General features: G+C 43.5%; 1 protein-coding gene across 8 annotated transcripts in view; it reads left to right on the top strand.

Moving 5' to 3' along the window:
- Positions 1-13,535, top strand: part of ZNF609 (zinc finger protein 609) — a 234,335-nt gene that overhangs the window by 208,721 nt on the left and 12,079 nt on the right. For 5 of the 8 annotated variants that reach the window (XM_089907122.1, XM_089907118.1, XM_089907121.1 and 2 more), the window contains 6 exons: positions 5,931-6,018; positions 6,744-9,084; positions 10,312-10,720; positions 12,215-12,390; positions 12,639-12,855; positions 13,331-13,409. In XM_089907122.1, the coding sequence (XP_089763248.1) occupies positions 5,931-6,018; positions 6,744-9,084; positions 10,312-10,720; positions 12,215-12,390; positions 12,639-12,855; positions 13,331-13,404 (3,305 nt within the window). In that variant the 3' untranslated portion in view covers positions 13,405-13,409. The remainder of the gene's footprint in view (positions 1-5,930; positions 6,019-6,743; positions 9,085-10,311; positions 10,721-12,214; positions 12,391-12,638; positions 12,856-13,330; positions 13,410-13,535) is intronic. The other 3 variants (XM_089907120.1, XM_022579756.2, XM_089907119.1) reach the window with 2 other exon arrangements.

The raw sequence follows: 13,535 nt of genomic DNA, 5'->3' as shown, positions 1-13,535 counted from the left end.
ACACAGCCAAAACAAAACCAATAAATAAATAAACAAATCTTATTTTTAAAAAACAAAAGAACTTAAGTTCACACAAAAACCTGTACACAAATGTGTATAGCAGCTTATTCATAATAGCCAAATACTGGAAACAACCCAGATGTCCTTCAGCAGGTGAGTGGTAGCACAAACTATGGTATCTCCATACCAAACCACCAATAAAAAGGACTATTATAAACTTTTTTTATAGTTTATAGACCGGGGCACGAACCTGTGTCCCCTGCACCGGCAGGTGGACTCTCAACCACCGCGCCACCAGGGAAGCCCAGGACTAAACTATTGATACATACAACAACCTGGATAAATCTCCAAAGAACTATATGCTGGTAGAAAAAAAAAAAACAGTCCCAGAAGGTTATATACTATATGATTCCATTTATATAATATTTTTGAAATGACAAAATTATAGAAATGAGAAATAGATTACTAGTTGCCAGGAATTGAGGAGGGGTGGGGATGGGAGGGAAATGAGTGTAGCTAGGAAAGGACAACATGAGGTACCCTTGTGTTGATGGAAATATTTTGTGTCTTCATTATATCAATGGCAGAATCTCAGTTGGGATATTATAGTATAGTTTTGTTGCAAAATGTTACCATTAAAGGGCATGTGATATCTCTTTATTATTTCTTACAACTGTATGTGAATCTATAATTATCTCAAAAATTTTAAATTAGTTTTAAAAATTTAACCATCAGGAATTGAATGCACACCTAATGAAATTAACATATGGTACAAAGACTGTAATAAGTATGTTTAGAATTCTTAAAGAGAAACAGAATAATAAACTCTTTTAAAAATAAAACTATGAAAAAAATAAAACTGTGAACCAAACAGCCAGTAATTAAATAATGTCATGTAGATATGAAAAATTAACCAGTTTAAAATTTTGGAAATGAGAAAAAGTCATTTAAGTATAATTATATATTATAGTTATTGAAATTTTTTAAAAACCTCAATACAGCGCTTCCCTGGTGGCACAGTGGTTGAGAGTACGCCTGCCGATGCAGGGGACACGGGTTCGTGCCCCGGTCCGGGAAGATCCCACATGCCACAGAGCAGCTGGGCCCGTGAGCCATGGCTGCTAGGCCTGTGCGTCCAGAGCCTGTGCTCTGCAACGGGAGAGGTCACATCAGTGAGAGGCCCGCGTACCGCAAAAAAAAAAAAAAAAAACCTCAATACATTGGATAAATTCTAGGCTGCATGTAGTCAAAGAAAAGATTATAAATTGGAAGAATCAAGCACAAAGAAAAAATATATGAGAGATCAACGTGAGTCCTAGAAAAAAAAAAGAATGGCAGAAAGACAGTAAATTAATATACAACAGGTAATGACTTTCCTGAATTAGAGAAATTCTAATTAGAAACTTAACTAGGTAGGTTGTACACTCCAAGTACTGCATACCAAACAGATAAATAAAAGTAAATTCAGGGAGACTTCCCCGGTGGCACAGTGGTTAAGAATCCGCTTGGCAATGCAGGGGACACGGGTTCCACCTCTGGTCCAGGAATATCCCACATGCCGCGGAGCAACTAAGCCCGTGCGCCACAACTACTGAGCCTGCGCTTTAGAGCCCACGAGCCACAACTACTGAGCCCGCACGCCACAACTACTGAAGCCCGCACGCCTAGAGCCCGTGCTCCGCAACAAGAGAAGCCACTGCAATGAGAAGCCTGCAACGAAGAGCAGCCCCCGCTCATCGCAACTAGAGAAAGCCCTCATGCAGCAACGAAGACCCAACACAGCCAAAAATAAATAATTTATTTATTTTTTAAAAAAAGAGTAAATTCAGTATTCTGGTTAAATATGGTAGATTGAAAGTACATGTTTACCTCCTACCTTCCCCCTAAAACCCATTCAAATGTCAGTAAAGGGATTTTGTTTTTAAGATATAAACTCACAAGGTAAAGAAGACAGACAGGTATAAATCAGTAAAACTTGGGACACTAGAAAGCAGATGCACAATGCTGATTTAAGAGACCTGAAAAAACAGAAGCTTGTTTGTTTCTTTGTTTACCTGAGGTTGGGAGGAAGGAGAGCCAAGAATAAGGAGTTTGCACCACAGATTTCTAGAAATATTCAGAAATTGGAAATATCAGTACCTTTGAACACAGGGAATATGGGGTGAAGCTGAAAACAGAAGACTGGCTGAAGGTCTAGAGAAGAAGCAAAGGCTGTGCATTATTATCCCCATCCTACACAGCCCCTCTGCCATTACAGAAAACTGATGTTCACTCTTCGGAGAGTTTCAACCAGAGCAGGGACACTGGGCATAGAGGAAGGCAAGGTGCTGTACCAAGGACCAAGTGAAAATCCATATAACATAGAGAAACTGGCAGGCAGGTAAGAAATTAAAGAGTTCTTCTCTGGGGGAATCTGACAAGTCCTGGAAAGGAGGAAAAATCTCTATCAGTATTCATGGCTTAATGGAAAGGTCCACACATAGTGCTTCCAGTCCAATTTTTATTACCTTTCATTTAAATATGAACAAGATCCGAAGATCACCAAACTTTTTGAGGGAAACCTGAAAAACGAGAATGTAGGACAAAACAAACAAAAAAAGAAGTTAGAGGAAAAAAACTACTGAGAGAGCAAAAGACTATTGAGAGAAAAATATATATAATGAAATATCTTCAGAGATAAAATACTGTATCCCATGAAACAAGGATACTTTTTTTAATTAAAAATGGTAAAAATGACAATTTCAGTATGTAGCCTAGAAGATGAAGGAAATCCCTTATAATATACAACCAGAAGACAAAGAAATGGGAAATAGGCTAGAAAGATAAGAGGATTAGTCTAGAAGGTCCAAATAGGAGTTCCATTAAGCAAGAACAAGTGGCAAGTATAATTGATAAGAAGATAGAAAATTAATAAGGATATAGAAGATTTGAAAAACATTATCAATCAACTTGATCTGTCATTTATAGGTTACCCAACAACTGCAGAGTATACATTTTGAAATATTCTTTTCAGGTGCACATGGGACGTTCTTCAAGATAGACCATATTTTATACCATAAATTAATTCTCAATAAATTTAAAAGAATTGAAATCATATATAGTATGTTTTCTAATCACAATAGAATTATATTAGAAATCAGGAACAAAAAGATAGTTGAAAATTTGACAACACTCTTCTAAATAAATCCAGAATCAAAAAAAAAAGCCAGGGAAACTAAATGTTTTGACCTGAATGATAATGAAAACATATCAAAACTTGTGGACTGCAACTAAAGTGGGCTATGAGGGAAATTTATACCTTAAATGCTTATATTAGAAAAAAAGATCTAAAACAGGGGTTGGTGAACCTTTTCTGTAAAGGGCCAAATAGTAAATATTTTAGGCTTTGAGGGCCATATAGCCTCTATTACACATACTCAACTCTGTCTGCCTTGAGGCGTGAAATTGGGCATAGGCAATGGGCAAATGAATAAATGTGGCTATATTCCAATAAAACTTTATTTCTGAGCAGTATTTGAATTTCATATAATTTCACATGACAAAATATTATTCTCCTTTTCATTTTTTTCTACCACTAAAAATGTAAAAAACATTCTTAGCTTGTTAAAGATACCTATAAAATATTTCATGGTAGAATGTTTATGACCTTGTGATTAGACATAAAAAGCACAAACAATAAAGGAAAAGCTGGACTTCCCTGGTGGCGCAGTGGTTGAGAGTCCGCCTGCCGATGCAGGGGACACGGGTTCGTGCCCCGGTCCGGGAAGATCCCACATGCCACGGAGCGGCTGGGCGCATGAGCCATGGCCGCTGAGCCTGTGCGGCCAGAGCCTGTGCTCCGCAACAGGAGAGGCCACAACAGTGAGAGGCCCGCGTACCGCAAAAAAAATAAATAAAGGAAAAGCTTAATATATTTGACTTCATTCAATGTAAAACTAACCAAAAATAATTTAGAATTAAGGCAAAAAAAAAAAAATTTAGAAGTCCATGTCAAGGAATTCCCTGGAGTTCCAGTGGTTAGGACTCTGTGCTCTCACTGCCTAGGGCCAGATTCAATCCCTATTCGGGGAATTAAGATCCCACAAGCTGTGCGGCGCCTCCAAAAAAAAAAAAAAAAGTCCATGTCAGACATTTTATACCACATTAAATTCCAGGTGGATCAAAGATTAAAATATTAAAAAATCAAACCATAAAAATACTAGAAGAAACCATAAGAAAAAAAACTATTAATAAAGTGATGGAATGGGGAAAGCCTTTTGAAATATGATAAAAATTCTGAAGCCATAAAAGATTGATAAATGTAACAACCTAAAAGTAATTTCTGCATAGCATTAACCACTGTTGCAAATGACAAACTGAGGGAAATATCTGATTTGTAGTACAGTCAAAAGGCTTACTGTGGTATATATAAACAGTCACAAATAAGAAAAAGACTATAATTCAGTAGAAAAATGAGAAAAGGATATGAACAGACAGTTCATTAGAAGGTAAATACAAATGTCTCATAATGGTATCTTGTAATGAAATGCTATACAAACTCATAATAAGAAACATGACATTAAAACTACATAAAACACCATTTTTCTCCAGTCAGATTGGCAAAACCAGAAAGTTTGAGAATACTATGTTGCCACAGGGAAGGGACAACAGGTGTTCTCATGAACTACTGGTGGGTTTATAAATTAGTACATCCTCTCTGAGGGCAAATTGGCAGTATTTATGAAAAATCCAAATACAAATGCTCTGTGATTAGCAGTTTTACTTATAGGAATTTATCTTACAGATATATTCTGTGATATGTAAGATAAGACATTTGTACTAGGTTATTTATTCAGCGTTATTTGTAACAGCAGAAGAATGAAGCAACCTAAATGTTCATCAACAGGGGACTGGATAAATAAATGTTGGTACGGTTTGAAATCATTCATATGCAGCCATTGAAAAGAATGAAGTAGTTCTATGTTTACTCATGTGGAATGATCCAAAATATATGGTTATGTGGAAAATGTGCGGAACATTGGTGTACATTGCTACCATTTGAGGAAGAATGTATAAACATATTTGCTTATAAATATATAAAATACCTCTGGAGGAGTACATGGATATCCATGGGTGTTTCTGAGTATGGGACCTGCAAAGCTGAAGAACAGTGACAGGAGGGACACTTCATTTTATGTTGGGGTTTGTCTGCATTTTTTTTTTTTTTTGCTACCTTTTAAATTTTGGAGTGTGACTATGGTATCTATTCAAAACCATTTTTAAATAAAATGAACATGTCAGGAATGTTCACTGTGATGTCATTTAAGAGTGAAAATGTGCAAGAAACATCTAAATTTCCATCAACAGTATGTATAAATTGTGGTCAAATCATGCAATGACATACTTGAGCACCATTAAAATAAACGGGTTAAGCTCTTCATGTCAACATTGATAAATCTCAAATTTGTAATGTTAAGTGAGAAAGGTAAGTTATATACCCAGCATGATCCTATCAATGGCAAGTTTGAAAATATAGTAAACAATGGTTTTCAACTATGATGTTTTATTCTTTAAAAAATAAATCTGTTGCAAGTATAGCACAAAATTTTATAAATCCATTGAGCTGGGTGGTGGGTACATGAGTTTTTGTTTAGTTATCCTTTGTATTTTTTTAGTGTATTTGAAATACTGTGTAATTTTTTAAAAGTTAGGAAAATGTGCCTTAACTGGACCATGGAATCTTTGCAACCATTGCCCATCCTAAGGGGCCCTGTTAGTGTTGTAGGCAGTTCCCGTGGAACTATTCCAGCCTAATGCTGTTAGGCCCACTGGGACCTAGAGCACCCCCTAAACCCTCCTACTGGAGCCAGAATGCTACTCAGTTGGAAAATACTCTTCTCAGTGGCCAACAGCATTTCTCTTGTCTATATCTGAGTCTTCTTGTCTTTCAGGGATGTTGGTGGTGAATGTAACATGGAGGAACAAGACTTACGTAGGTACACTTCTTGACTGCACACGGCATGACTGGGCACCCCCCAGGTAAGCACTCTACAGCTTTTTAGCTTATGTTAACCTGAACCACCCTCATCAGTGATCCCTTCCTTATACCTTTATCCTGTTAGAATTGGACAGCTTTTAAAAGACACCCAGCTTTTAAAGGACAGTTATGTTATAGAAACAAGGGAAGGCATTATATTCATCTGGCATTCAAGAAGAATAAATCAATGGGTAGGAATGGTGAGAAGATCCTATTTAAGCCTTTATCTGGAATGACTGAATTCTGGCTTCTACCTACAGTCACCTTGAGACCAAGGCCAGAATCTGACTACAGGTGAATAAGCATTCACTGATGATGTTTTTTGATAGTAGCTATCTCTCAGAAGTTTAAACTCGAAAACATTTTCAGTTTCATAAACTCCACTAGACAGTCTGGGTTTCACAAGGACCTTTTCAAGTTGCAGTTGGCCGTAAGACTGATATTTCAGTGAATAGCACTTTACGGCTTGTTCCTAATATTAATTTCCAGTTTGTCAGGGTTAGGGGAACCCAAATCTTGGGGAATAATTTATAGTTAGTATGCAGATAACATTCTAGGAGCTCACCAGTTAATGCAGTTACCATGCTTTCAGAAGTTCCTTTAATAAATCATATTCACTGAAAATGATAGTTACCATATGGACAGTTCTTCTGGAGGCTGCAGCTAAACTGGTTTGAAGATAGCTTTTTTTCTTAATAATATCCTGTTGTGTTTGTCATTTGCCAAGGTTCTGTGACTCTCCCACCAGTGACTTGGAAATGCGCAATGGTCGGGGTAGAGGCAAACGCATGCGTCCCAACAGTAACACACCTGTCAATGAGACAGCCACAGCCTCTGACAGCAAAGGGACCAGCAGTAGCAGCAAAACCCGAGCAGGAGCCAATAGCAAAGGCCGTCGGGGCAGCCAGAATTCTTCGGAACATCGCCCAGCTGCCAGCAGCACCTCTGAGGATGTCAAGGCCAGCCCTTCCTCAGCTACTAAGCGGAAAAACAAACCCCTTTCAGACATGGAGCTGAATTCTAGCTCAGAGGACTCCAAAGGGAGCAAGCGTGTCCGTACTAATTCCATGGGCTCAGCCACTGGCCCCCTCCCTGGGACCAAAGTGGAACCCACTGTTCTAGACAGAAATTGTCCTTCCCCAGTCCTGATTGACTGTCCCCACCCAAACTGCAACAAAAAGTACAAGCACATCAATGGACTTAAGTACCACCAAGCTCATGCCCATACAGATGACGACAGCAAGCCAGAAGCAGATGGAGACAGTGAGTACGGAGAGGAGCCCACCCTACATGCAGACCTCGGGAGCTGCAATGGTGCATCTGTCTCACAAAAAGGTTCCTTGTCCCCTGCCCGCTCCGCTACCCCCAAAGTTCGGCTCATAGAGCCCCATAGCCCTTCTCCTTCAAGCAAATTCAGCACAAAAGGCCTCTGTAAGAAAAAGTTGAGTGGGGAAGGGGACCCAGATCTCGGGGCCTTATCCAATGATGGCTCTGATGATGGACCCTCAGTAATGGATGAAACAAGCAATGACGCCTTTGAGTCTTTGGAAAGGAAGTGTATGGAAAAAGAAAAATGTAAAAAGCCCTCTAGTTTGAAACCTGAAAAGATTCCTTCCAAAAGTTTAAAGTCAGCCCGGCCCATTGCCCCTGCCATCCCCCCACAGCAGATTTACACCTTCCAGACAGCCACCTTCACAGCAGCAAGCCCAGGCTCCTCCTCAGGCTTGACCACCACAGTGGTCCAGGCCATGCCCAACAGCCCCCAGCTGAAGCCCATTCAGCCCAAGCCCACTGTGATGGGAGAACCTTTCACAGTCAACCCTGCCTTGACTCCAGCCAAGGACAAGAAAAAGAAAGACAAAAAAAAGAAGGAATCTTCAAAGGAACTTGAAAGTCCTCTGACCCCTGGGAAGGTGTGTCGAGCAGAAGAAGGCAAAAGCCCATTCAGGGAATCATCAGGAGATGGGATGAAGATGGAGGTGCTCCTAAATGGCTCCTCAGACCCCCACCAGAGCCGACTGGCTAGCATCAAGGCGGAAGCTGACAAGATCTACAGCTTCACGGACAATGCTCCCAGCCCTTCAATTGGAGGCTGTAGCCGCCTAGATAGCACTACCCCTACCCAGCCCATGACCCCCTTACATGTAGTGACCCAGAATGGGGCTGAAGCCAGCTCAGTCAAAACCAACAGCCCTGCATACTCCGACATCTCTGATGCAGGGGAGGATGGGGAGGGCAAAGTGGAAAGCGTCAAATCAAAGGACCCTGAACAGTTGGTTAAGGACGGGGCCAAGAAAACCCTTTTCCCCCCTCAGCCACAGAGCAAAGACTCACCATATTACCAAGGCTTTGAGAGTTACTACTCTCCAAGTTACACACAATCCAGCCCAGGGGCTCTGAACCCCAGCAGCCAGGCAGGAGTGGAGAGCCAGGCCCTGAAGACAAAAAAGGATGAGGAGCCTGAGAGCATAGAGGGAAAAGTGAAGAACGATGCCTGTGAGGAAAAGAAACCAGAGCTGAGCAGTTCCAGTCAGCAGCCCTCCGTCATCCAGCAACGTCCCAACATGTACATGCAGTCCCTGTACTACAACCAGTATGCCTATGTGCCCCCCTATGGCTACAGCGACCAGAGCTACCACACCCACCTCCTGAGCACTAACACAGCCTACCGGCAGCAGTATGAAGAACAGCAGAAACGGCAGAGCTTGGAGCAGCAGCAGCGGGGACTGGATAAGAAGGCAGAGATGGGCCTGAAGGAGCGGGAGGCAGCACTCAAGGAAGAATGGAAGCAAAAGCCGTCAGTTCCACCAAGTCTCACCAAGGCCCCCAGCCTGACAGACCTGGTGAAGTCAGGACCCGGAAAGGCCAAGGAGCAAGGGGCTGACCCTGCCAAATCAGTCATTATTCCCAAGTTGGATGACTCTTCCAAGCTCCCCACCCAGGCCCCAGAAGGACTTAAAGTAAAGCTGAGTGAGGCCAGCCACCTAGGCAAGGAGGCCTCTGAGGCGAAGACAGGTGCCGAGTGTGGCCGACAGGCAGAGGTGGATCCAATACTCTGGTACCGACAGGTAACTGTTCTGGAAGGAAATAGAAATACCGTTTGATAGTTTTTCTGTCTTCCTCACAAATCAGGGCTGTCGTTTTGTAGGGAATCAACAGAATACAGATTTGCAGAATAAATCTATAATTTTACGGATTCTTTACTTTGGTAAATCATTTTAACTTTTTTTGTTTGTTTCTTATTTATCTTTGGCTGCGTTGGGTCTTCGTTGCTGCACGTGGGCTTTCTCTAGTTGCATCGAGCGGGGTCTACTCTTCGTTGCAGTGCGCGGGCTTCTCATTGCGGTGGCTTCTCTTGTTGCGGAGCACAGGCTCTAGGTGCGCGGGCTTCAGTAGTTGTGGCACGTGGGCTGTAGAGCGCAGGCTCAGTAGTTGTGGCGCACGGGCTTAGTTGCTTCATGGCATGTGGGATCTTCCCGGACCAGGGCTCGAACATGTGTCCTCTGTGTTGGCAGGCGGATTCTTAACCACTGCGCCACCAGGGAAGCCCTAACATTTTTTTTTTTAAAAAGCACTTTTTACACCAGTAAAAGGTGTTTTTCGCATTTGACAAGAGAGGCCCAGGCAAGTTAGCTTGATTTGTCTGGAATTACTTGAGACTTAACTGGCAGAGCCAGAACTGGAACCCAGGTATCTAGTGATTCCTAGTCCAGTGTTTCTTCCACTGTGTGGTTCCTATGGAATGAGTTAATGGTGGTCTCTCCATTTTTTAAAGTAGGCCAGAAGTACACAACTCACAGTGAGTTACTCTCAAAAAGGTTTTCTAGGCAGAGTTAGAACTAAGAACTTGGTCTTACATTTTGCTCTGTTCCTCAGACTTAGAAAGTCTCCCCTTCCCTCTTTGTGCCACAGTTAGACCACCCTCCTCTGAACAGGGCAGCACCTGTAGCTCTCTGCCCCTGAGTTTGCTCTGAAGAAGGGAAACCACCTAAATATCCTTGGAAAGGGAACGGCTTCTTCTAGTCAAGGAGTCCTTTCCCCAGAATGCTTGTTCTCGCCTAGAGAAGACCCACTGGTGGATTTTCTCTTTCTTTCACCACATCTTATTTCCTTTTATGGGGGGAGGAGACAGGCATTTAAGCAGGAGGGACCAGAGGTGATTTTAGACAAAGGTCAGTAGAGGCCAAGATCCTGCTGTGCCCCAGATGTCTAGTATTATCTGCTCTGGTGTTTCTACGGGGACATTGGGCTTGAAATCTGTAAAACGCTCAGAGCTCATTCTGTGATTGTTGTAGGAAGCAGAGCCCCGGATGTGGACATATGTTTATCCTGCTAAGTACTCAGACATCAAGTCAGAGGATGAGCGGTGGAAGGAGGAGCGGGACCGCAAACTGAAGGAGGAAAGGAGTCGGAGTAAGGACTCTGTGCCCAAGGAGGACGGGAAGGAAAGCACAAGTAGTGACTGCAAGCTGCCCACGTCTGAGGAATCCCGCCTCGGGAGCAAGGAGCCCCGACCAGGTGTCCACGTGCCTGTGTCCTCTCCCCTCACCCAGCACCAGTCCTACATCCCCTACATGCACGGCTACTCCTACAGCCAGTCCTATGACCCCAACCACCCCAGCTACCGGGGTATGCCTGCCGTGATGATGCAGAACTACCCAGGTACGGCACCGAATTCCAGCTGCTGTTCCATTCAGTGGGAAGGTAAATGAGGCACCGATTTCGAATCCAGAGTTTTCTGGCTCAGCTCTAAGGCTTACGGAGGCTCAGGTAGATGACAGCTCTGATTTGAATGTGGCCTTCTGTGAAGTGGGCACTAATCCTGAGCTCCTTGAATGACCCCTACTTACAGTCTGTGGGACCACTTCTCCCTCCCTTGCACCAGCTAGAGGGTTGACTCTACAGTCAATTTTTATGGATAACTAAAGGCAAAACCCCCTCTCTACCAGAGCCGTCTTCCCTCAGCTGGGATTTTCTAAACACATACTCTAGGGACTCCCCTGGTGGTCCCAGCCGGTACAGGTTCAATCCTTGGTCAGGGAACTAAGATCCCACATGCCTCGGGGCATGGCCAGAAAAACAAACAAAAACACATACTCTCTACATTTTGCAATGTGCTACAGGCACTGTGGGGAATACAAAAGAAATAGCGGAAGACTAGCTCAATCCCCTCAAGGAGCTTACAACTTAATTGTAGCAGGAGAGAAACGTGGAACAAATAAAATTCAACCCAGGAGAGTGCATGTATTCATTTGCAAAATTGTGTTTAGCTGTAAGGTCAGGAGGCAGTTGGTGAGGGGAAGAGCAGTTTGAAGTCATACTGGGGGTAAGTCCAGCTAGAAAGATTCAGTCTGGGAAAGATAAACTCTTTATACTGCCATCCATGAGTTCTTGGGGAGGGAGGCACAAGGTAGGAGTTAAAGTGTTTTTTAACTTGTTAGAAGAAAAGGCTCACTTTACTCACTGATCTCTGTTGCCTGAAGAGCCATGTGGGATGCTTCTGGGGTGGAAGACTCTTTCACTTCTTGGCGCTCCCACCTCCCTATAGGAGAGCAGCTGAAATAGGCTTGATATTGACATTATAAGGCAAATACTAAATAGGACACTTAAGCTTTTCAAACTGAGATAGGAATGTCTCATCCTGTAGTATTCCCTTCTCCTGTTACCCCAATCCTTCTATATAAAAACAGTTGTTCTATTTGATGAGTACCTGCTCTGTGCCAGGCACTGGACTAGGTGATTTATGTACATTATCTTATTTAATCTTCTCTGTCATCCTGTGAAATAAGTATTGGTATCTTCATTTTGATGGTCAAGAAACTGAAGCTCAGGTTAATTTGAGCTAATTAATTTGTTAATTTTGTTCAGGGTTACCTAACTGGTAAGTAGAGGAAGGATTTGAGCCCAAGGACATCTCCATATCCAATATCTTTCAAATCCTATGACTGTATCACCTCTCCAAGATGAATCTGAGATTGGGGCTCTAAGGAAGTTGGTTCCCCAGAAACTGAGGGCCACGTTCCTAATATCCCTTAGCTGTTTGCCTCTAGAGCTCAGTAAAGGAAGTACACACTGAGTCTCAGCCTGAAGACACTGTGGTAGAAAATATCTCAGCCTGAGCCTCACCAGGCGTGATCACTGAAGCAGAGTTTCTTCTCCCTCTCCCATTTCTTTGACTGCTTTATTTCTCTTCCCCAGGTTCCTACCTGCCTTCCAGCTACTCTTTCTCCCCGTATGGCAGCAAGGTCTCAGGGGGTGAAGATGCTGACAAGGCACGAGCCAGCCCCAGTGTCAGTTGTAAATCCAGCTCAGAGTCCAAAGCCCTGGACCTCTTGCAGCAGCATGCCAGTCATTACAAGAGCAAGTCTCCCACGGTGAGGGAAGTGCAGTGACACTGACTGTTGTCAGAGACAAATAAGGCCAGATCCAGGGTCTGGGAGAAGATGGACTAGTTCAAGTCCTAACCACAGTGTGGTTTGGCTGACTTGACAATAGCTCTGCCAGGCACCTCCTTGATTCTTAGGTGACCTGCATCTTTAAGGAGTTGTAATGTGGGCTCTGGGCATCTTGCTTTCATGTATGTGTCTCACAGTAGAGCTTTTGTGTCTGCTTTCCTTTCCAGATAAGTGATAAAACTTCTCAGGAGAGAGATCGGGGAGGCTGTGGGGCGGTTGGGGGTGGTGGCAGCTGTAGCAGCGTCGGGGGAGCAGGCGGGGGTGAAAGGAGTGTTGACCGGCCCCGAACCTCCCCTTCTCAGCGCCTGATGTCCACACACCACCACCACCACCACTTGGGGTACTCATTGCTCCCAGCACAGTACAACTTACCCTATGCAGCAGGTAAGCCTCACTTCCCCACTTCCTATCCTTTCTACTCCATCCCAGTAGCACTGCCCACAGCAGGGGGCCCCTGGCAAGAACCGCCCCCCGCCTTTTTTTCCCTTGAGCGTCTCATCTGTCCATAGTCCTAGCCTCCTGCAGACAATCAATAAAATCATGACATTTGTTTCATCCCTTGGAGCTTGGGGATTCTCAAACTCCTCCGGAAAATTGGCTATGATATTCAGAAGAATAAGGAGCAGGTGTTCCCACAGCCAAAGAGTAACAAGCAACTGAAAAACAGAGCCTGACTATCTATCCCGAGCCGCTATATCTATCCAAGTATCAGATTTTCTTCTGTCAGCACCCCAGAACTCAGTGGAGCTAGGAATTTAAGGAGAAGCTCTTCCCAATACCCACTCAGCTGGCAAAAAGGGAGAGTGCTTAAGGGGAGGGTCTGGGAGTGCCACACTAACACATCCTCCTTCTCACTCAGGGCTTTCTTCTACAGCCATTGTTGCCAGCCAGCAAGGCTCCACTCCTTCACTCTACCCACCCCCCCGGAGGTGAGAATGGTAAGTAACTTTTTAATTTGGGGCAACACCTAGAGAGCAGGGATAGGTGATACCTGGATCACAGAATCCCTGCAGAGCCACGGTGAAGGATAGCTCTGTGGGCTGTGGTCTGGAAATGGCGGAACC

Source organism: Delphinapterus leucas, chromosome 2 (assembly GCF_059928025.1).
Source record: "Delphinapterus leucas isolate spDelLeu-1000000601 "Yukka" chromosome 2, BTC_Dleu_Yukka2, whole genome shotgun sequence".
In the NCBI taxonomy this organism is placed as follows: domain Eukaryota; kingdom Metazoa; phylum Chordata; class Mammalia; order Artiodactyla; family Monodontidae; genus Delphinapterus; species Delphinapterus leucas.
The sequence above is the reverse complement of the archived record's forward strand: the minus strand, read 5'-3'. Positions and strand labels throughout refer to the sequence as shown.